At 28.7% G+C, this 23,451-nt stretch overlaps 3 protein-coding genes across 6 annotated transcripts; 1 reads left to right on the top strand and 2 right to left on the bottom strand.

Moving 5' to 3' along the window:
• Nucleotides 1–300: 300 nt before the first annotated feature.
• Nucleotides 301–6,921, bottom strand: LOC111030016 (protein HID1). Its single transcript, XM_022309308.1, has 15 exons — nt 6,602–6,921; nt 6,325–6,538; nt 6,091–6,236; nt 5,976–6,029; nt 5,553–5,721; nt 4,489–4,697; nt 4,217–4,420; nt 4,054–4,144; nt 3,747–3,977; nt 3,398–3,562; nt 3,101–3,340; nt 2,085–2,233; nt 1,550–1,674; nt 1,237–1,395; nt 301–1,133 (listed from the first exon to the last, which is right to left on the bottom strand). The coding sequence occupies exons 1-15, from the start codon at nt 6,665–6,667 to the stop codon at nt 1,070–1,072; spliced, it is 2,286 nt and encodes a 761-aa protein (XP_022165000.1). The 5' UTR covers nt 6,668–6,921; the 3' UTR covers nt 301–1,069.
• Nucleotides 6,922–9,048: 2,127 nt separating this feature from the next.
• On the bottom strand, nt 9,049–11,939 carry LOC111030020 (protein FAM32A-like). Its single transcript, XM_022309322.1, has 3 exons — nt 11,708–11,939; nt 9,319–9,457; nt 9,049–9,225 (listed from the first exon to the last, which is right to left on the bottom strand). The coding sequence occupies exons 1-3, from the start codon at nt 11,770–11,772 to the stop codon at nt 9,103–9,105; spliced, it is 327 nt and encodes a 108-aa protein (XP_022165014.1). The 5' UTR covers nt 11,773–11,939; the 3' UTR covers nt 9,049–9,102.
• Nucleotides 11,940–12,076: 137 nt separating this feature from the next.
• LOC111030015 (V-type proton ATPase 116 kDa subunit a) lies at nt 12,077–23,073 on the top strand. 4 transcript variants are annotated; one of them, XM_022309307.1, is made up of 18 exons: nt 12,077–12,419; nt 12,527–12,703; nt 12,850–12,978; nt 14,964–15,085; nt 15,199–15,291; nt 17,806–17,932; nt 19,993–20,169; nt 20,230–20,442; nt 20,506–20,656; nt 20,736–20,875; nt 20,960–21,199; nt 21,293–21,402; nt 21,471–21,595; nt 21,680–21,798; nt 21,917–22,024; nt 22,114–22,333; nt 22,410–22,581; nt 22,732–23,073. In XM_022309307.1, the coding sequence occupies exons 1-18, from the start codon at nt 12,303–12,305 to the stop codon at nt 22,832–22,834; spliced, it is 2,643 nt and encodes an 880-aa protein (XP_022164999.1). In that variant the 5' UTR covers nt 12,077–12,302; the 3' UTR covers nt 22,835–23,073. The 4 variants fall into 4 exon arrangements, with proteins under 4 accessions (XP_022164999.1, XP_022164998.1, XP_022164996.1 ...); XM_022309306.1 differs by lacking the exon at nt 15,199–15,291 and having other exon boundaries at nt 12,078–12,419; nt 15,000–15,085; XM_022309304.1 differs by lacking the exon at nt 15,199–15,291 and having other exon boundaries at nt 12,078–12,419.
• Nucleotides 23,074–23,451: the final 378 nt, after the last annotated feature.

The raw sequence follows: 23,451 nt of genomic DNA, 5'->3' as shown, positions 1-23,451 counted from the left end.
ATCTATGCGTTCCATTGTTATACCTATAATTGATCAATCATATAATACAATAAAATCAGATATGACACATAAGAAAACTGTATTTTGTCATTTAATATTTGGTGCTTTTTTAAAAACCCATCTAACACTGAAATAGTTTCCTAAGCCATAGATTATAAATACTATACTAATTATTACTAAGTAAGTCAGTACTAGGGTTTTTGTATACATATTACATATTTGGTTTTTTGACATACTATCGTGGTGGATACTAAATTTCAACTTGGGCGTTAGAAATTGCAATAAAATATACACTATCAGTTATTCATATATATGTATAAATATATTATATTTTATCAGAAATAAGTTAATAAAATACTGTTAATCTCAAAATAGCCTTTTTGCATACATTTAATAAACATAAATATTTAAATATAACAAATCATAATTTAAATTCATGGTACAAAAATGCATCTTAAAGTGATATTATGTCTGTTCCCAAAAATCATTAATTTGTACTGAATATGTAATGTGATACTATGTACAAAATATTAAACATGAATATAGTTTTACATTGCATCAGTTTTCACAGAAATACCATTCATCAAGGTCTTAATTATATAACAAATTATACTTTTTAAGCTATTTAAAAAAAGTTTATATATAGTTATGTGATTGGGTTTCTTATGTGAAATAAAATCACCCAACAGTGATGACTTTTTTTTTATAATAAGACTGTATAATACATTTATGAATAATATATATTTTATTGTTATTTTTGAGATGAAGTTTCTATTGGTTTTTTCCTAACTTATGTTAGAAAAATATTAATTCATGGAGGATATTAATATATTAGTAAATCTTTCATTGTTCAGATTTACAAATTAGGGTCACTTAAAATGTATTTTCTCAGTGGACGCAGATCACTTTAAGATGCTTACATTCAATAATACCAAAGAACTCAATAAAATCCAAAAAGGAAAAATGTTCACACATTAAAAAACTTAAAATGCACAATGCATTAAAGAATTGTTCTCAATAAAATTGTCTTCTCCAAAATCAAAACAAACAAATAGACATTATAAGAATCCTACATGCGTTGTATTTCAAAGAGTTTCACATCAGTATCATACCAGATGGGAGGATCGATGTTTCTAAAAAAAAAACCATATGCATTTTAAATATACTTATTCATATTGAATCTGAAATTTAATTGATAATTAATATTTTTTAAATCTTTTTTGTGATCATCAATACCTGAGAAATATAACAGCCCACATATAAGTTCGAAACCAAGCAGTTGTTCCTGGATTAGACTGATACTTCCGTATGAGTATTGGATGAGGGACTGGTAACAGTCCTACTAACGTACCATGTTGTAAGAACTTTAGTATTTCACTTTCATCCGTCAAACCTCTACAAACAACATGTATAATATGTTCAGTATTAACAATAACATTTAAAATATAATAATTCATTTCCACAGCGACTAACAAGACATTTAAATTTGTCACAAGAAATAAATGTAAATAGATTATAAAAACAATAGATAATAAATAAAACATTATACTTGTCTATGCAAATTTTTTCAACTTGAGGCACTAGCACTTGCAGTAATCTCATAATTGTTTGCAATGGCAGCTTTTCCTTCCAAGATCGGACCCATTCTGTGGTTGGTGCCCATTCAGCGTCATTCTAGACATGTGTATACACACAGTAAAATGTTTCAATACATACATACAACATGTGAACACATAAGTATACAATAGTTCTAATGGTTTTTAATTTTCATAATTTAAAATTATTAATGGCCATCAAGTAAAGAAAAATATACCATGGAAAATAGCATCACTTAATATTACCATTTATAAAAATACTTTATTACATCTGCATTTCATTAAATATTTATAAAAAATATCTGATAAAAACTACCTATAAGTCTAATGCACTAAACACAAGAATATTAGTTCATTATTATTCAATGATTTACATCATTTCATCAAGCAGCAAAATATCATGCAAGAACAAACTTTTCTATCAATATTTTAGGCCTTAAATCTATTAATATAATATAAAGATTTATATTTGTCAAAAACTTATAAAACCTTAGGCGACGATGTTGTTGGAGAGCAATCTCCTTGGTTAGAAGATTGTTTCACAATTTCCTTTGTCATGCCATTAGACGTAACCAGTTCAGCGGGTAAGGTTACATTTCCCGGATGAGCACTTTCACGTTCTGTTATTTTCATTACGCCTGACATTCATTACATTACACCAGGTTAGCAAAGGCAGGAATAATGCATGTTATAATTTAGTAGCACTTAAAGAAAATAATTAGAGTCCGGCTTCGTATAGAGGCACAAATTGTGATCGAATTTGTTTTCAACTTAGAATGCATAAAAATAAGTTATTCCGCATATTATAAAGCAAGATTACCAATTATTACATCACAAGTAATCACTAATCACCAATTAAATCAAATACTATAAATTAATTCCATATTTTAAAAGTTTTAGGAGCATATTAAGTTTGGTATACAAGGTGTAACAGATAGACCTGACAAAAAAAAAAAAATGATGCTACCTTAACGTAGAACAAACATTTTTCAACATTCTATGAGTAGTAAATAATTTAAAAAATGTACTCATGTCAGCGAATTTGCTAAAACTATATTTTGAAAAAAGTTATTACGTTCTAAATGAATTTAATCAAAAAAATATTGATATTTAAAAAAATTCTAAAAAATAAACTACTTAACTTCGATACATTTATTTACCACCAAAATTGTTCTTTTAATCAGATTCACAAATTGGCTATTTTGAACTCATCCAATAAAATTTAGTTTAATTTTTAATTTTTTATATTCAGTATTAAAAAATAAAAACAATTTTGTTTATATTATACATCTAACGCAAGTGACTATAAATTATATATAAAAAGAAAAATCAAAATACTGGCTATAACAAAAGTTACAGCATTAATTAGTTCTTTCTGTTAAACCCTGTATAATATTATGTTTTAGGATGCATAATTTTAAAGCTTGAGCTTTTCAACAGTTAAAAGTCCAGACTCTAGTTATGAAATGGTTACATGGTTAGTTGATTGTTAATAGTCTTCTTACCAGGAGTGTCGGGAAGTGTGGCATTAAGAGTTCCTGGCTCTGCGGGCAATGCAGGTGTAGATCCTTCCATACTTGGAGTTTCAGTAGCAGCTGTTAGACTAACAGAGCTAGTGGCTTGCATATTTCGCTTTGCTTTTTTAGTCAGGGATTTGATAATAGCACTGTAATCAGTTGGCAAGTTTGCTAAACTATGAAAAACTTGTCTCTTGCGTATAATTGTATACACTAAATTTGAATTACCTAATGAAAAGAAACAAGATTAACATAAAGACCTTATGTGAGGTACTAAGTACTAACCATCAAATTGATATTGTATGATATTATTGAAAATCTCCAACAAGAAAAAAGCAAGATGGTTGGCAGATGGTGAAGAAAACAAAAACCACGGAGTTGTAAATGCATCCACCAAATGCAAAAGTTTTGTACTCGACACCATCGACAGAGTTTTTAAGTACGGAGACACTGTAATCCAAAACATTACACAAATTATTGGAAAAATCTAAAGCTATCCCATCATAATTTTGGTAAATAGTTATTTATAAGATCATAACTTTATTCCTTATGTTATGTAATATTTAAGAACATTTCAGTGCATATTTTTTTGTTCTCAAATATTATTATAACACTATAATTATTAATTACGGACCATTCACTAAGATCGTTAGGAGACAGTCAAAGAGCGGTTGCATTCTATTATGACCAGTTGTGATAATTTTATGAAACACAATAATTAGAAGATCTGCGTGTGTACCACTGAACACTGGTATGTCCATGGGTATTGTTGTAGTGTATGGTTTGTTGAGACGTACTCCAAAATTCCTCTCACCACTCAGTAATAACAAAATAAATACTCCAATATGCATAAGACCAATTCGAGCTGAAAAATAAAATCACTAAAATGTTTAATTGAATCTAAAACATTGAGCAATTTTATATTTTTGTAGTCCACTTACATTGATCTGCTCTGGAATCATTTAAATGATACAAAATTGGTACTAAAACATCAAGGACATCACTACTTTTGAGTACAAAATATAGAAATTTCTGTATCAAATTAATAAACAATTAATACATTTTAACCACTTCACTATAAATCAAGATAGTTTGAACATTTACTTTATTAAATTCGCATATTTTCCAAAAGAATATCAACAGCTCTTGATGAAATTGCACTTTTTTGGTGGAATGTGGAAGATAAGTCTGTCGTAAGGGGTTCATTAACAACCTTGTAAATCCACTCAAAATAAAAGAAAAGTCTTCATCTCGATGAACTCTTGATAAATAATTTATAAACAAATTGTCTATGGCTGCTTCATCATTCTACAACACATACAGTAATACAGTATAATAGATATATTAAATACAATGCATAATTTATTAATATATACCTGTTGCACATCAGAATCCAGAGCCACAATAATGATTTGTAGACACATATCAACTAACGGTTCAGATGTGTCAGCGAATAGAAGATGATTGTACGGAACACCCATGCCAATAGGATCGTAACCGCACACAGTATTTAAAAGAGATGTAAGCATAGGTAATGCATGGCGATTTTCAGCTGAAGTTACATACTGTACCCATCTATTACCATCTAATATGTATATATTTGCATTAAAAACGAGAACTTAAATTAAAATACTAGATAATATTTATTAAGAGGACATGGCACCAGGATGTGTTGTCTCTGTCTTACAAGTGCGCAACACAGACAATTTTACACTAAGCAGATGACGTTTAGCTCTATTAGTTAAAAAATGAGAATGAATTGACTTCTTATAGAATTTAAAGATAAAATAATCTAGAAAATCTCATAGGGTTCTTATTATATTTCAATTTTAAAGTAAATTAAGAGTATTTTAAGATGTAAAACAAACAAACTCTTAAGAGAACACTATAATTGTCTTACAAGTGCATAATGTAGGAAATTTACAGTCCGCGAGCTAATGTGCAGCTGTACCAAAGTGTATTTTAATATTAGAGTGATTGACCTATTAGCAAGCTATTCAAACTTAAAGGTAAAAATGTTGACAATATGTTTTGTTGATAAAACATTTATAACATTATAACATAAACATATTTAAGCTTAGCAGTTCACATTTTATGCCATTGGCTTGAAAATAAGAGTGAATCGACCTATTATAAGAACTTTATCTGTATTATGTTGGAAGTCATTTTACAATAATTCAGTTTTTAAGTAAGTTATGAGCATTTTTAATTTACATTTGTTATACACACATACCTCACTTAAAAACTGAATTATCGTAAAAAAAAACTTCCAATAAAAAACAGACAAAGTTCTTACAATCAAGTTTCATGATAGGTCGATTCATTCTAATTTTTAAGCTAACAGCATGAAACATGAACTGCTGTTCGTAAATTGGTATGTTACACACTTGTAAGATGGAGACAACAAATCTGGGTGTGGCATCTTAATAAGATACTTTACTTTGATTTGGTGAATAAATAGCTTGACTGAAACACGTCAACAGTAAACGCAGTAGTTCAGTACGATTCGATTCAAAAGTCGCATTTTTAACAGGAGATTGGGCAAAACCCACTCCTTTTTCCCAAATGTATTCACAGCTATCTACAGCATGCAAATCTTCTGCTTTATCCTAGAAGAATATGTCGTGTAATTATTACAATCAAAACTGTACATTAATAAGCTTAATTATTTTTTTAAGTATACATTTTAAATTTAAGATTTTATTAAACTTAGTGTACAAAAAAAATAAGTGCATGATTTTATGATTTATGTTTACTTTGAAATTAAATACTAAACATAATATGACTGGTTTAGAGACAGCTAAAAAATGTTTTAATTATTATGAAACAGTTTTTCCAATTTAAATAAGCAACTGAAACTTACAGGACCATTTTTACGATTGGATGCGACTGTGAAATCTGGGCAAAACAATAAATCCTGAAAAACAAAATCTATAAATATCTTAAGAGACTGAAAATCCTACTGTTGGATTACATACACATATAGCACTACACAGTGAATGTGCCAATGGTATGGGTGGATCGCCTTTGCCAGCCGGCAAGCTGGACCAGAATATGTTTTCCCAATCTGGTTCTTCAAAGACATATGGGAGCACTCTGGTCAGCAGTCGTGAGCAGTTCAAGACTAGTAAATATAAATGAAAAAATAAAATAATAAAGTAAATAAACAACAATATTACAATCAAATCCGGGTAATATAAATAAGTATTTACCTGTATTTTGATCCTGTTGTGTGCGACAGCTGTTCTCCACAGCCCTAACAAACTTCTCGACCGCTTTGTAGCACAATGTGGCCAAGTTAGCTGGTACATCCTCCCTGAGTAGCCGAATCTCGGTAGCTGGTACAAGAGTAAACACGTCCTGTACGTTAGTGACGGTCTCTGACCAGAACTGATCCCAGAAATCGTTGTCCTCAGCGCTGATGGTCTGTGTGTGAACATAAAAGCATAGTTAAAACAGACACCTACCCACATCACGGTTCGCACTTACCTGGGTCTTGGAAGTCAGCTGGACAACGGCTTTTCGGAACACCAGTTTGGTGTCAGCGTTGCCCATTTCCGGCTTTTATGTATCCACGGAAAGTAGTGGGTTCTAGTGTAGGCGGAGGTCGTTTCACGGAAAAAGGGTCACAGCGGTCCTGCCAACGTCAATTTCGTTGTCACTATGTTGAGGGACGTGGGAACGAAAACATTTTTCTTCCTTCAGTTACAATGTTGTGGATTATTGTTATTAATTATTATTTAATATTACATCCTAATTCGGTGTTGGTCTTGTTCCGATTTCGGTTATCAAAGACAACGACGACAATAATAATAATAATATTAATGATAATTGATAACGTGGTGGCTGCGATAAGGCTTATGGGCAATCGACGGAAAAACTGAAAAGTTTATTAATTGTCTGAGCACTAAACTACGGAACAATGTTCAATCACAGATTAAATGAAACATTCATTTAATCTGTGGTTCAATCATAGACCTTATAATTTTATTGAATATAATATAATATATAGTTATGCAAGAAGCGGTGTCACTTAGGTATTTTAGTAGGGATGTGCTCACATGGTGGGATGGTGTCATATATTACAGTTGTTCAGCAATGTATGAGAATTTTTAAATTTCAATACTTTTGTATTTTGCGTACTCATAACTTGCAATTTGCATACCAATTGAAATGTAGAAGAGCTAACAAAAATTATTTTAAAAAGTACTTGCTGAGAAATGAGTACATTTTTACTCACTAGTCACCAACAAGTACCAACTAGATCCAATTTTCTACCAGAAATTCGGAACATTGTATCTACTAAAAGAGAACACCGTATCCATACAAACGTGCAGGTGATCTTAAGAGCCATCTATCATAATTCATGTTGATTGTTGGTGATCTAACAGAATTTACCATTAAAATAGTCTCCTGGATTCAGCCATTGCCTTGTTGAATTTCAGTTCAACGTTCTCAATAAAAGGGCATTTCTATTGCCTACTGGTCTCAATCACCCGTTTTTCCTGACCCTGTCATCAAACTTTCTTCTAACTATTATGAAGTTCTAGATTGCCCTGATGGCAGTGACTTCTTTTACAAAAACAGTTATCAGTGCAGTTAACTTAGGCATTTTTAAATGGTTCTTAACTCCCACACATTGTCTGTTTGGTGAAATTAGGATTTGACGTCCATGATTCAAACCCGGGTCGACATATTTCGTTCATCCCGATGGTCTCGGACAATGACTGATTTTCTATTAGGTATATAATTGTTATTAAGTTTTGAAGTATTCATATTTGCATAATAATATTTAGTAGCCACTTCTCAACTTTCACGTGAGCCTACCTCGCACAGTCTGATCAATCTCGTGTTAATAGCTGTTTAGCTTTATTTTTGTCATGATTTCAGCTCTACTTTAACAAAGGTAAGAAATATATTTTCCACAAATCACTGGTGTCGCATTCTTACAATAATCATGCCAAGGACGCCTGAGGGCCATAGGTAGGTTCTCTCACAGTTCACACGCCCTTCTCTTGCCTACTATTCAGCTGTAGTTTTAGTTGCATCTTTTTTTATTTTTAGGAGCTAATAAATTCTTTCCACTCTGCTGTTATCTCGGCTGCATTACACAGTTATAAGGTAAGTAATTAAGATAATCTTCTATAAATAATCAGAAATATTTTTAATCATATAATGTCTTCGGGCTCGCCCTTTTTTTTACTTTGTAAGCTCCTAAGCTCCTTACAACTCTTTTTCATTAAATTCACCTTCTAATTTAACCCCTAAACTAGACTGTGTTTTTTACTCAGAACTTAACTAGACTTAATCACAGCATACCTACCCATTTTTGGCTAAAATAAAATCATTATATTAATATAAACTTGGCTTTCTCCTGATATCCTCAAATTTACACTTGGTCCAGCAGCTACTAAGTTTTTAGACTATGGAAATGCTGTTATCATGTAACTGTATCTGTATCTCCTCGTGTGATGGCGGTGGTGGTGTACTAAATAATGGTATTAAGTGTTAAGTGTTATTTATAAGCCTCTATTATTTACACAGAATCCTATAATTTAGAGGACATTTTTGTATCAGTCACATTTTCTTCTTTATATACTAAATAGTTCTTTACATTTGTATAAAATACAACCAAAACTGCGGAGCAGTATTACTTCAGGACCACCCAACCTGGTATTTCATCTGGTGATTATAATATTACAATAACTGGCATAACTATATTTTGGTCTAGTGAAAATGTTGGACTCATTGTCTTTGGTTAGAAATTACTAATATAAGAAGCATTATCAAAATAAATAGGTATGAGTTACATTGCAATACTCATATACATAAATTAAAAAAAATGTTTAATGTAAAATGCTAATACATATTGTATTTTGTATAGTATAGAATAGTATATATTTTAAATGTTTGGATATAAATTAAATACAGATCAATATTTAAATTTTTTACAATGTACAAAAATAATTATATAAGAGTATATAATATCTCTATTTCGTCCAACTAACTTTAGGTATGTCAAAATGTTCAGTTAGGTTGTCTAAATGACGATTAAATTCTTCGACCCTTTGTTTGTGTGTTGTTGATGCGATTTTCAGAATTTTTTCTTTTTGCTAAAATCAATCAACCAATATGAAATACATTAGGTAAGTGCTATTTGCTTCGTCATAAGACAATAATAAATTTAAGAATGAAAAATACTTTACCAATTTTTCCTGTTGTTTCATGAAGGCCAATTCAGCCTTAGTAGGAGGTACATGGTACTCCTTGGTTACTTTTTCCTGTTCTAATCCTTTATTCATTTTTTCTATGGTTTTCTCTTTATTTTTACTCTTCTTCTTTTTCCTGTAAAAATTTTAATTATCTATTTACAGAATACATAAAGTAAATCAAATTGTTTTAAGTGTAAAATTTAATACCCTGTCATATTTTACCATGGATTTTTTTAGCTGCCATAACGCATCATATTAAATTAATTAGTAGTCTTTATAAATTGGTACAGTACTACAGTACATAATGGGTGTATTAATATTAAATAATATTAGTAATAAGTACCTGATAACATTATAATTTATAACACACATACACAATAAATTAGTAGTATATAATACATAATATTATGTACATCCAGTGGTGACCCCAAAATCCAAAAAAAAAAACAGTCAAATTTAATATAATATTATTACGGTTTATAATATTATATAATATTAGTATACTAGATATTGTGTAATTGTAAAATCTCGTTAGTCGTTATCTTATATTTTCGAGTTGTGCACAAGTACGCCAATTCGTAGAAGGTACGTACATATATCCGATAGGGACTCTAAGGTTCTCTATTTATAATTCTAATTTGGTTGATTTCTTATCGTTAATATTTTGACAACTGTTTTGTTCAGACGTTCAGAGTAATATCGTTTTAATACTTGTAGCTTCATTTTATAACGACGGTTTGTGAGAAGATGACCGACAGTTACCATAAGGTACTTTAATATTTTACCTTGAGGCTTGCATTGTAATGGTACGTATTATTCAACATATTCAATTCTTTGATTAATTTTTTGACTCTAAACTCTTTATTTTATTATAATAAGTATTTACTATATTATAACTTGAAGGGACTTATTAAGGGGCCCGCTGCCAGTTTTCAAATTTTCAGCAATTCTATAAAAATTGAAAATTAAATTTTATATTTTAGTTACCACCTTAATTATAATATCCACTAATCTACTATCCAATACCCATTTAGAGGAGAGAGGGAGTTGATAGGGTGTATTGTATTATATTGAATCTAAAATTATTTTTAAATTATCAACATTTTTTCCAACTTTCAACGAATGCTGATAATGTTATATACCTAGGATAAAGAAAAACATATACGAATGGTCGACCATAGGCTCAATGGTTTTGCTCTCATGCACATTGCACATTCATTGACACATCTATAGATATAGATCGAGTAATGGATCGATTTGAAAAAAAATAAAAATTAGATTTTCTATTATAAAATGTAATTTGTAGTCGTCTTTTTTTGTAATATTTTATCTTATTGACTTATGTACTATTTTGTAAATGTATAATATTTTGTATTAATGTCTAATGTGGTAATATGTGGCACTAATTTTAAAGCATTTGAATAAATACATCATAAAATATTTTTTTAAAACGTGTGTGATGTTAAGGCCCCCCTCCCCAGGATCAAACTCTAGAGCCGCCACTGGCACTACATCCTTTGATGTACCATGATGATATTTTTGATGATTTTCTGATAGGTACTTTACCAAGCACATAAATCTTAATAAAATATCATATGTACGAGTGTTAAGGTAAATAAGTTACCCACTTATACTAGGGTGATTTGGAAAGAAATGTTGATTTGTTTTTATAAAATTACTGAGGTTTTAGGTTTTTTCTACAACATGTATAGAATTTGTTATTCATTTTTCTCCTAAAACTAAATTCACCATTAAAAATATATCAAATAAAAAATTAGTAGATCATGATCTTAGGAAAGAATGTATTGATTTTACAATGTTTTTTTTTTAAATTTTAAAATGTATGCTTGAAGACACTTTCTAGTAAGAAAAAATTCTTCTATCATTCACCTCAAGGGAAGTTTCTAATAGAAAATTGTAAATTGTATTTTTGTGGGTCAAAAGTAGAAATTTTATAAATTTTAATACTACTTTAGAAAATAATTATTTGAAAACCTTAGTTATCAAAAAGTTTGACTGTCTTTGCCCAGAATTGTTATTATCGTAAACAATGATTCATCATTGAATTCAAATTTAACACATTAATTTAACTTATTCAACAATTGCTCTACAGCTGAGCAGTTACTTTTTTTTTGTATTACAAATTTACTTATTCAGTTTTCATTGTCAATAAAAAAAAAGTCGGGGATACAAAAACTGTCTTCTTGATATGTATCAAAAATGTATCAAACGATTTGGTGACTGCATCGAAAAATATATGTAATTATATTATATTTATAAGTTATAAGAATCCTATCAGTAATAGGTGTAAGAAAAAATAAACAGAAGTTACTTTCTGAACCGTCCTCGTTACATGTACCTATTATACTTCAAGTTTACTTACTTTTTTATTCCAGAATCATTTTTCAATTTTAAACGTCCTCCGCCGAATGATTCATATTCAGACATTGTGGAATAACACGGTATTCACTATTTGGTAGTCAAGACTCGGTGTTTTGTTGTTATTATACCTACTTTTTTGACACTACGTTTTATATTTATTTATTATTTTATATGTAAGTATTCTAATGAATATCAAAATTTCGTTATCAAAACTGGCGAAATTTGATATCAGTAAGTCACCAGAGAATATCAGTGTAGCATTTTCAGCGTCACAATAATAAACTGTTGTTTGTGGCTACTTGTTGTAATGTTCGAGATAATGTTATACTGACCTAGTCCGTATCGCATCGCCCATCCCCGTCGACACTCGACAACGTCCTTACGGCAGAAGTGTCTCTGCCTGCCACACCCGTGTGGAGTATAGATTATAGAAACGTCGAACTCGGTGGGCGTCCATTGAATACATCCGTCACTGTAAGTTTCTCGCATAGTGACGAGTATCGTTATTTTTTCGTCACCGTCACTGATATTTGAGACGACCGCGGGGCTGCCAAGTCATATTTCCATTGGAGAACGCGGACCCCCAAATTGCAGCCATGGGATCGCTGTTCCGCAGCGAGGAAATGGCCCTGTGCCAGTTGTTCTTGCAGAGTGAAGCCGCGTATGCCTGCGTATCCGAACTCGGTGAATTGGGACTGGTTCAGTTTCGCGACGTAAGTACATAATGTCATAATATAGAAACTGTGTTTTTTTTTTGTTTTGTGTTTTTGTTAATCGTATTTTTTGTTCCCTCCTCGCTTGCTTCTTTCTCGATGGTCAGTTGAATCCTGATGTCAACGCTTTTCAACGGAAGTTCGTAAGCGAAGTGCGCCGCTGCGATGAAATGGAACGGAAACTACGCTACTTGGAAAAGGAGATTAAAAAGGATGGAATACCTATGTTGGATACTGGTGAAAATCCCGAGGCTCCTCAGCCCCGTGAAATGATTGACCTTGAAGTAATCCATCAATTCATTAAATAAATATATATATAAATTCATTTTCATTAAAATCAAAATTCACAATTTAAATACCTTCATTGTATTAATCTAAGTATTTTTTTAGTACCTACTTAAAGGTTAATTTGTTCATACATTTATTTTAGGCTACTTTTGAAAAATTAGAAAATGAGTTGAGAGAAGTAAACCATAACGCCGAAGCCTTGAAACGTAATTTTCTTGAGTTAACAGAACTCAAACATATTTTACGAAAAACTCAAGTATTCTTTGATGAGGTAATTTTTTTTTAACTTACTATCTTTAAAATAAATAATTGAAGTTATCTAAGTAGGTTTCTACTGTGTAATAAATTATTATCAATACTTAAATAAAATTAATAAAACTGTTAGATTGGTTAAATAAGCATTTATGCCTATTGCCAAAAAAAAATATATTTCCACGAATTGAATGGTACCTAGTTGTCTAGAGATTTTATAAAAGATAATATACTATTATATTATAACGATCTCAAAAGTTTCAGTATCTGGCAACAACAATTTAAACAGGAACCACCTCACCATAGTTGGATCTTAAAGTTTTCATTTGGGTTTCTATCATTTTCTTACTTCACTGCATTTTATTTATTCTTGTGATTTGATTAGTATTTATTTGTTCTTTTTAATTGCTTGAAATTATTATCAAGTTGAGCTTTATTTGCTGATTGCACAAACGTAGAATTTGTAAAATATTCCATGTAGCTTATGTATTATATTTTTTTATTAGGTATTTAACTTATAAAATTATAAATGTGTTTAAATTAAATTATACTTATAACAAATTTAGTAGTGACTCCCTTGTGACTGAAATTGTTTAACTAAAAATATTATTCATTGTATTTACTTAATTAAAAATATTTACCCAACATTCATTCTTCCAGTGCATTATTTAATTTATACTAGAGCATACATTTATCAATCTTCTTAAATTTGTTATTAAACAGTTTTATATTTTAAATTGTATTTATATTAGGTATAGTATAAACTATATCATACTGCTTATCATTTGCATGTTTGCATCTTCTGTTCAGTTAACATAACTGCACTCATTTTCTCTCTTAACTATATCACCAATGAAATAATTTATTGTTCAATATTTATTTTTGTATTCATTTTATTTATTGTAAAATGATAAAAGACTAAAAGATGGTGGAGGTAAAATAATAGAATAAATGTTATTCTGTGGTGGAGAAGAATTACCTATTATAAAACAAAACAAAATATTGGTGTGTTGCCTGAGTATTGTAAATATATTAAACTTTTGTTTGGCGATGTTGACTAGTATATAAAAAAAAAATATATATATATATATTTTATTAATTGTTTTAAGTACGGTATAGATCATTATTTTTGTATTTCATATGCCTAACTATTAATGATACTGTTTATTTTTATATCAATGATGATAGGGATTATATTATCATGTTTAAAAAACTTCATTATTTTTATGTTATTTGATTTTTAATTTTAAATTGAATCTTCATGAAAAACATTTTTTATTTGTCCAATCTTATACCTACATGCATGTTGTAGCAATACATGACATATCATGAATTAATTAATCATAAAAAAATATTGTGTCAACATGGCAAGATAATTGTCATTTAAAGCATGCATTTTTTGGCGTGGGTATTATAAGTTAATTATACAAATTAGACTTAAATAATTCAAGTATATTGTTTAGTCATTGCAAAAATAAATATATTTTATTAATAAGAATCTATTTTGAGCTTTTCAAAATATTTATAAACTTTCAAATTATTTTTCAAAACCATTAAACAAATTATATTTATTTTCAATCATCAGTTTTATAGCATTTGTTTACATTATTGTAAAAAGTGAAACTTGAAATACAAAGTTTCTGCTTTAGTTATTTTATCATTTTATTGATCATTTTTTATTATTATTTAGTTAAGCTTTTTATTTTATTTTGCTTAACTTTTATTACTGGTAAGCATTAAAAATTGTATTATACTCAACAATTCTATATCATTGATTCAGCTTAATTTCATATATTTTTAAACTGATTTATTACATTTTTATAAAGACAATAGTTATATTATTTATTCAAAAATATAATTATGTAATGTATAATATTTTTTGATGCTTGCTTTTTCTTACAATCATTTTCATCATATTATACTATAACAAAAATATTTGTCTGGTGGGGTGGTGTATGTCCGTATGTCGTCCCTATGCGCGCGCGTGTGTGTATGTGTTGCCAGACTGAACAGCAAATGGGTACCGCGGTTGCTTCGCAGATGGCTGACCCAAATCGGGAGGACGAGCAAGTGACGTTGCTAGGCGAAGAAGGACTTCGCGCCGGCGGTCAAGCCCTCAAACTAGGGTACGGTTTTACGATATTTTCATATGTAGTATTGGTTTTAATTGCTATATGCTTTGATATTCTATCCAATGCAATCATGTAATCTGTGGGATTATAAATATACTATTATTTAGGTATTCTGCTCGATTGTTAATCTGGGGTTCAAAATTATTGAAAAAATCAGAATCAAAATTTGAACCAGAAAAGGTTGGGAACTACTATTTTAGGTAGATTCTCTAAACGTGTTATTATGATCTTGTGTGTTTATTGAATCGTTCTGATTTAACATTTTTTGAATTTTCTTGATATTTAATACTTGTCGTGTATGTTTTCATAAAAACGACTTAACTAATATATTTTGTTTTATCCTTACTAGTTGAAAAAAGTCAGTATCAAAAAATTTCCAATATTATTTTTGTATTAGATTTGATCTAGTATTCTTTTTCAAGTTGTTTCAATTGTTTTAATTTGTTTTTCCTTATTGAAAGTTATAATTTATATAATCCTATAGATTTATAACAGTGCTTAAAACTAGTTATTGGAAATCTGCTTATAACTATCTGGATAATACCTTAATCTTCTGACACCATAACTGTCCAAAACCAAGAGCTAGAAACCAGTTTATATTGGGCAATTACCAATGCTATTATGAAAGTATTAACACTGTTTGAAAACCATGTAAATTTTGGTGTAGGTTTTTGGTCAACTTTTTTTTTAAATTATTCATTTTCGGTTTTACATTTTAATTCTTTAGTATGTTTTAAACGGCATTTTAAATTTTGTGATTTTGGTCATGGTAAGTGTTAGAAGACAAAAAAAAACCAATACTTCATCTGGCTTGGTATAAACTGGTTTTAAGCCCTGATTTATAGATTACAGTTTCAATATGTATACTTATACATATGATAAGAAATAATTTTATACACTAATAGGCATAATAAATGTATTTTCTGTCTGCCTATTGCCCTATAATTTAATTATCAAATACTTATAAATTGTAAAATATATTATAGAACTACATATTTTAAAAAAACGAGTGTTTTAAACCAGCATTTTTCTATAAATGTAAGTTTCTACTTGTTTTTATTTTTATTTTGTGATGTATTCATAAAAACTATTCAAGAATAAACAATAACTTATAAAATTAATTGTAAATACTATGTACTTAATATATTTTCAAAGTTTCAACTTAACTATCAGTGAATAAATCACATTTAAAAATTATCTAATGTGTATTATAATATGAATGGGAACCATTTCTATACTGATTGGCTAATTAATATTATGTTATCAATAATATTGTGAATGTATTTTGTACTAACCATGAATATCATAAAAGCATAATTTATTGCATTGTGTTAGTTTGTAAATAAGATTGTGGTGGAGGATATTTTAAAATAAGACACATATTGGTACCTGGATGTAAATACCCAAAAGCTGCCTAATTTTCATTCTCGTATAGTATTACTGGACCTGGGTTTTCTGGTGTAAAACTGTTGTACTTAATATTTTAATACTTTAAATTTTTTGGTGAATTTAAAATTGGTGGATTCTATTGTAAATTAAATCAACTATGTTTTGTTCTTTTAAATTGTTAATCATATACAACAGTTTTGGACTAGATATTTAATTACTTTGTACATGCTTGTCTGATTGACTAATACAATTATTTGGATATTAATAATAAATAATACTGGTTGGTGGTTAAGTTATTATGGAATGTTGAAAATAATACTGGTTTCATAGATGGTGCTTGTTCTTCACTGCTTTGCTTTTACACTTATAAAATCATTGCAAAACAAAATTACTGTACTTCCTTCATAATAAATATTTTGTATGCAAAGTTATGATAAAAATTAAAAAAAAAACAAATATTCAATTAAAAGTAAATCATTTTTTTGTTTTATATTAAACTTTAGGTAAGAAAGAACTGTTTATTTACTAATTGAGCATAAGAAAATTAAATGAATCTTAAAAAATATGTCTTAGTTAAATATTTACCTTAAAATAATAAAATAATATTTCATAAACTAAAAATTGATTTTTATATTAATTGTCAAATAAATGTACATTTAATATAATGAACCGGCCTCAAATAAATACCAAAAAGATAATTTCTAATTTAATACTCTTTTTAAATATCTTAAAAAACAAACATTTATTCAAATTTTTCCGACCATATGTGTGTGTGTGTGTGTGGTGTACAATAGCAAGAGGGTGGTTTGCACCCAACAGAATCGATGACGCGAGCTCTTATTAGTGATGACTCAATAGCACGTCAAGTCAACGCTGGCCCAGTGCAATTGGGGTATGTATCTATATTGATATTATTATTTATATACTCAACTACACATTGGATATTTACAAAACATAACTATGATTAAATAAAATTTATATTATTTAGATATAAAATATTTTTAAACAGCTTGTACTAAGGGCATTTATGTTTTGCTGTGAGAGTTTGATAAATTATTTTTAATAATTAATTTGAATTATTTCATAAACGCTATAATAATCTATCATTTCTGAATTGGTGAGTGGAATACATGGAAGAATTGCAGGTCCAGTGCAGACATTGGTAAACGGGAGAATATTACATTGATCATTCCACCACAATCTTAGTTTTATTTACTTACAATTTTTAATAGTCTGGCTAATATGGTTTTGTCTTCTATGCTTTAATATGTCTAATAAATGTTGGACAATGTTTCATAAACTAATACTTTATTTTAAAACTAAAGATTTGTTGCTGGAGTCATACTACGTGAAAGAATTCCTGCATTTGAGAGGATGTTATGGCGTGCATGTCGTGGAAATGTATTTTTGAGACAAGCAGAAATTGAAACTCCATTAGAAGACCCATCAACTGTAAGAATAAAACATTATGAAACAATAATTAATAATAATATTATATTTATATTTATATCAATAATCTATAGATATAAAAATCGACCCTATTCCCTTTATCATGGCATCACTTGAGAACGCTTTTACCGATTTCATTCCCTTTGTCATGGCATCACTTGAGAATGCTTTTACCGATTTCTTTCATCTTTTTTTTTTAGTTAAAGAGAGCATCATAGAGCGCGTTTTTAGGCATAAATTTAGTCCAGTACAGTTTGCGGTTCTGAGGAAGGTGTGTGGAAACACGCCTACCTGATAATATATTAATTACTAGCATAATCACAAAAGAGTCTTATGAACAATGTCTGGAGGGATGGCTATAAATTAAAATATAATATGATTTACATTTAAAAAGACATTTATTCAATCACAATTTTTTTTCTGGACAAATCCGGAGGGAAAAACTAGTTATTCATATTTATAGTGAAATTATTTTTAAACATTGTACCAATAATTGTTTTTGATTACATAATACAAATGATAGGTTTATATTTTTTTAATTTAAAAAAGAATAGATGAAGTAGGTAAACACTTTGTTGTACAGTTGGTATCAAGTGTACCTAATCAAGAAAACCTACTTAGGTAGGTCATAGTAATCAGGGCCGGATTTAACCATTGTGCCGCTTTAAGCACTAAATAATTTGCCGCCTTTTAATATAAATATTTTTTTAGTCCAAACAATGTTAATTAAGCATACAATTATAGTTTTTTCCTTTTTTACTTAAAATTTTAATGATGATAAATAAAATCATACAACTCCACGATTATGAAAATGGAAAACATAAAATATAAATATTAAGACCGTTGGTCTAAAAACATTTTATAATTAGTTTCATTTTATTTTAGTTCTACTTACATAAAGTAAAAATGTAATATTAAAAATTATTTGCCGTCCTAAGCACTAGCTTATAGTGTTTAATGGGAAATGCGGCACTGACAGTAATAGATCTGTTAAATTCAAATTCAATTGTAAACACACAAAAAACAATTCTGAGCACAGACAGTTTGTCAGTCTTATGCTTTATTACAGAGTATATTTTGTAATCGTTACTAACTTTTATAATTAATACCGATTTACTGTAGAACGGTTTGTGGTGAAATAGGCAATCACTTAAAAATAATCTAAATCTTTATATATAAAGAAAAGTGTAATCTACGAATAATCAACGCAGAGCCGAACCTATTTGAGTTATCGACTTGAAATTTCGAGGATAGATTTTTATATCGTATTTAAGTTCCAGTGGGGAATGCTTTAAGCCTTTGCAAATAAATTGTTTAGCTCATAACGAAAAAAATATTTGATGAGAAATTATAATTTTACGTAAGAATATTCAATTACACAAAAATTTAAATTGCAGTCTCTCATAATAAGTATTAGTCAAATAACTCAACTTTTTTAAATTCTTGTTAGCAAAACTTAAATTGTTCCTTGAATTCAATTTTCAAACCTTAATTATGAATATTACCTAAAAATTTTATGAACTTTTGAACTACCAAATACTATGAAAATTTCTGTCAACCTTGGTCAGAATTCTAACTTAAAAAAAAAAGTATTGTATGTATACATTACACTATTTTATAGTGCCCTTATAATAACTTATGGTAAACCTTTTATTATACTTTTAAGCTTTTTGACCTAGCATACATTTTATATTAGCTAATCTAAGCATTTATTGATAATTATTAGTATTTACGATTATTAATGAATTACTAGTTTTTACTAATTAATAGGCAATATCTGATTTTTTCGTAAAAATTTCTGTTTCGGCCTAGTTTTTTTTTACATTTAAAGTACTAACTAGATCCACTTTGCTACAATGAATTATGATAAATATTTTAGTTGAAGATTGAAGCATTTTTTTTTATTCTAGGTGATGACTGACAAACATTATTGTAAAGTTAATACATTCATGCTCCTCTCAGAATCTAAAAATAATCAATATTCTTTCATTTCATTTTTACAAATAAAGTTACTGTTAAACAATTAATTCTATACATTGTTTATAAAAAATTATTTACTTTAGGGAGATCAAGTTCACAAATCAGTTTTCATAATATTCTTCCAAGGAGATCAACTGAAGTCTCGTGTGCGTAAAATATGTGAAGGATTTCGTGCTACATTATACCCATGCCCTGAAGCTCCATCTCAACGCCGTGAAATGGCTATGGGTGTTATGACACGAATTGAAGATTTAAATACCGTATGTAATTTTTAAGTTGTATGCCAAAATCTAAGTAAAAATCAATCATATTTACCATAGGTATTGGGCCAAACACAAGACCATCGTCACCGTGTGCTTGTTGCTGCAGCCAAAAACATTAAAAATTGGTTTATTAAAGTTGTTAAGATCAAAGCAATTTATCATACATTAAATTTATTTAATTTGGATGTCACACAGAAATGTTTAATTGCTGAGTGCTGGGTACCTTTACTTGATATTGAAACTATACAATTGGCTTTGCGTAGAGGAACTGTAAGTCTTTATTCATATTATTGTGAAATGTATCTTTTAATTTTTAATTTCTTATATTAATAGGAACGAAGTGGTAGTTCAGTACCACCTATATTAAATAGAATGGACACATTTGAAGATCCACCAACTTATAACAGAACAAATAAATTTACAAGTGCTTTCCAAAACTTAGTGGATGCTTATGGAATTGCTAGTTACAGAGAAATAAATCCAAGTACAGTTCATAATATTAAATATTTCAACTAAAATATAATGTCACTTATGTTGTTATTTTTATTTTTATTTAATTTCAGCACCATATACCATAATCAGTTTTCCATTTTTGTTCGCTGTGATGTTTGGAGATCTTGGTCATGGATGCTTAATGTTTTTGTTTGCTGGCTTCTTAGTACTTCGAGAAAAACCATTAGCTGCAAAAAAGACTGACAATGAAGTATATAATTATTTTTATGCTATACATACATACATACATATAAAATTGAATTTTTAAAATTATAATTTAATATTAATTACATAGGTATGGAATATATTCTTTGCTGGACGTTACATCATATTACTCATGGGTCTTTTTTCGATGTATACTGGTTTTATATACAATGATATATTTTCCAAATCTCTCAATTTGTTTGGATCTCATTGGCATACCAATTACAATGAATCAACTATAATGAGTAATAAAGATTTACAGATAAATCCTTCCTTATCATCTGATTATGATCAAGTTCCATACCCAGTAGGACTTGACCCTGTATGGCAGGTAAAACATTTATGATATATTTTCTAAACTATAACAATTAGTCTGTAATTTATTTGATTATTATTAAAATTGATTTATTATTGATTTTTCTAGTTGGCATTGAACAAAATTGTGTTTTTAAATGCATATAAAATGAAAATTTCCATTATAATTGGTGTATTACACATGTTGAGTGGTGTTAGCCTAAGTTTGTACAATTATAGGTAAAGGCATTAAAATATTTTTTCAAATCATCCAAATAATTTTAATTTGTAAACAATTCAATTTCTAGGTATTTCAAAGATCGACTCTCCATTTATTGTGATTTTATTCCACAAGTTATATTCTTGACATTCCTATTCTTTTATATGGTTTTATTGATGTTTATTAAATGGGTCTCATATGGACCACAAAATGGTATGTGCTTTACTGCTTAACACCTATAAATAATAGGTATTGTTTTTTCATAATTAATCTACTAATAATTGAATATGTTTATAGAGTTTCCTGATAGTCCTGCGTGTGCACCATCCATTTTAATTACATTTATTAATATGGTGTTATTCAAAGATGCTGTTGCATTAGAAAATTGTAATACAGTTTACATGTTTTCTGGACAGGTAACTAAATTCTTTGATGTATTATAATTAAATGTATGAAATAAAAATCACATTGTTTAATGTGAAGTCAAATATTGCCATTTGCACTATTTAACTAAGTATTTAATATTTTCTTCAGGGTGCTGTACAAAAGTTTTTAGTCATTGTAGCACTTTTGTGTGTACCGATTATGTTACTCGCCAAACCAATTTACATTATGCGTCAACAGAAAGAAAAACATGTACAAGTAAATTATTTACAATGTTAAATAACATGAAAAATATTAATATTTATTATGAATTAAAAAAAAAATACATTTATATTATTTAAATATAGTTGGTTAATGGCCATGCAACAACTGAAAATGGTGATGCAGAAGGTGCTGGTCGAGTAGTTCAACAACCACCACCACCACCACCAGCTGGTGGACATGATGAAAATGAGATTGGTGAACTCTTTATTCATCAAGGCATTCATACTATTGAATATGTACTTGGATCTGTGAGTCATACAGCATCATACCTTCGTTTATGGGCTCTATCTTTAGCTCATGCACGTAAGTTATACTTAGTTATTTGTATCACTCGCTGTTCATTGTATAATAACTCAATTTATTTTAAAAATATTTTCAGAATTATCTGAAGTGTTATGGAGTATGGTAATGACCAAAGGTCTTATATTGAATTCATGGATAGGCGGAGTTTGGTTGTGGTTTGTCTTTGGTTTTTGGGCAATCCTAACAGTCGGTATTCTTGTACTGATGGAAGGTCTTTCTGCATTTTTGCACACACTTCGTTTGCATTGGTAAAATCATTTTTATAATTAACTTATGTTAACATTATTCATTGAGTTTCATCTAAAATGTTATATCTTATAATACAGTTCATAAATGTATAGTTAATGCTATATTTCATATTTACATAAAAATAATAATAGAATTTGATTTTTTTTCAGGGTTGAGTTCCAGAGCAAATTTTACAAAGGACTTGGTTATGCGTTTGCACCATTTTCTTTTGAAGTTATTTTGAATACTGCTTCAACTGCAGTTGAAGAATAAAAAAAAAACACATTCAAGTAATGAAGAATGTAGTAATATTATTTTAGAACTATAAAGTTGCTATATTAATTTATACTTCTAAGAATAAACATAATTTATATTAATTTCATTCCATTTTTTAATGGTTTTTAGAATCTTTTGATTCATTTTTAGGTTTATCATAAAACTTAGTTTCTTGCATAAACATCTAGATTTAATATTATAAAACCAATAAATAAATACATACTTAGAAACTACAATAATGTCTTTTTATTTCATTAAATAACTTTCAAAAATTGTTTGTTGGGGGTGACATCCAGTGTTTACAATTTTTAAATTTTTTTTTTTATTTTAGCTTTAAGTAACAACTAATGTAGCTCAACAATTATATAAGAAAAAAGTACATTTAAATTAATTAAAGAACATTGATATTAAATAATAAAGCCAGCATCCAAAAAAATTTAATAATACTTTTGATAGTGAAGATGCAATTAGTATTGAGAATGGAGCGGAGATAAAAGGGACAGTTAAAAGATCTAAGAGAATTAATTAAGACTAGACGTTCGGATATCAGAGCAGGGCAATCAAATAATATATGAGGTCTATCGCAAATACGCTCATCGAGATGAAGTGTACAG

Source organism: Myzus persicae, unplaced genomic scaffold (assembly GCF_001856785.1).
Source record: "Myzus persicae strain clone G006 unplaced genomic scaffold, MPER_G0061.0, whole genome shotgun sequence".
In the NCBI taxonomy this organism is placed as follows: Eukaryota; Metazoa; Arthropoda; class Insecta; order Hemiptera; family Aphididae; genus Myzus; species Myzus persicae.
Note: the sequence above shows the minus strand (reverse complement) of the source record. Positions and strands in the feature narration are given on the sequence as shown.

Bases quoted from the DNA above. Each gene is read 5' to 3' on its own strand.
- LOC111030016 (XM_022309308.1), bottom strand. From the start codon at position 6,667: ATGGGCAACGCTGACACCAAACTGGTGTTCCGAAAAGCCGTTGTCCAG. The intron at 6,539-6,601 runs GTAAGTGCGAAC...GTTCACACACAG, and splicing joins AGCTGACTTCCAAGACCCAG to ACCATCAGCGCTGAGGACAA. The intron at 4,698-5,552 runs GTAAAGTATCTT...TATACATATTAG, and splicing joins TATTTATTCACCAAATCAAA to ATGGTAATAGATGGGTACAG.
- LOC111030020 (XM_022309322.1), bottom strand. From the start codon at position 11,772: ATGTCTGAATATGAATCATTCGGCGGAGGACGTTTAAAATTGAAAAAT. The intron at 9,458-11,707 runs GTAAGTAAACTT...AAATTTTTACAG, and splicing joins AATGATTCTGGAATAAAAAA to GAAAAAGAAGAAGAGTAAAA. The intron at 9,226-9,318 runs GTAAAGTATTTT...GATTGATTTTAG, and splicing joins TGAAACAACAGGAAAAATTG to CAAAAAGAAAAAATTCTGAA.
- LOC111030015 (XM_022309307.1), top strand. From the start codon at position 12,303: ATGGGATCGCTGTTCCGCAGCGAGGAAATGGCCCTGTGCCAGTTGTTC. The intron at 12,420-12,526 runs GTAAGTACATAA...CTCGATGGTCAG, and splicing joins GACTGGTTCAGTTTCGCGAC to TTGAATCCTGATGTCAACGC. The intron at 21,596-21,679 runs GTATGTGCTTTA...ATATGTTTATAG, and splicing joins CTCATATGGACCACAAAATG to AGTTTCCTGATAGTCCTGCG.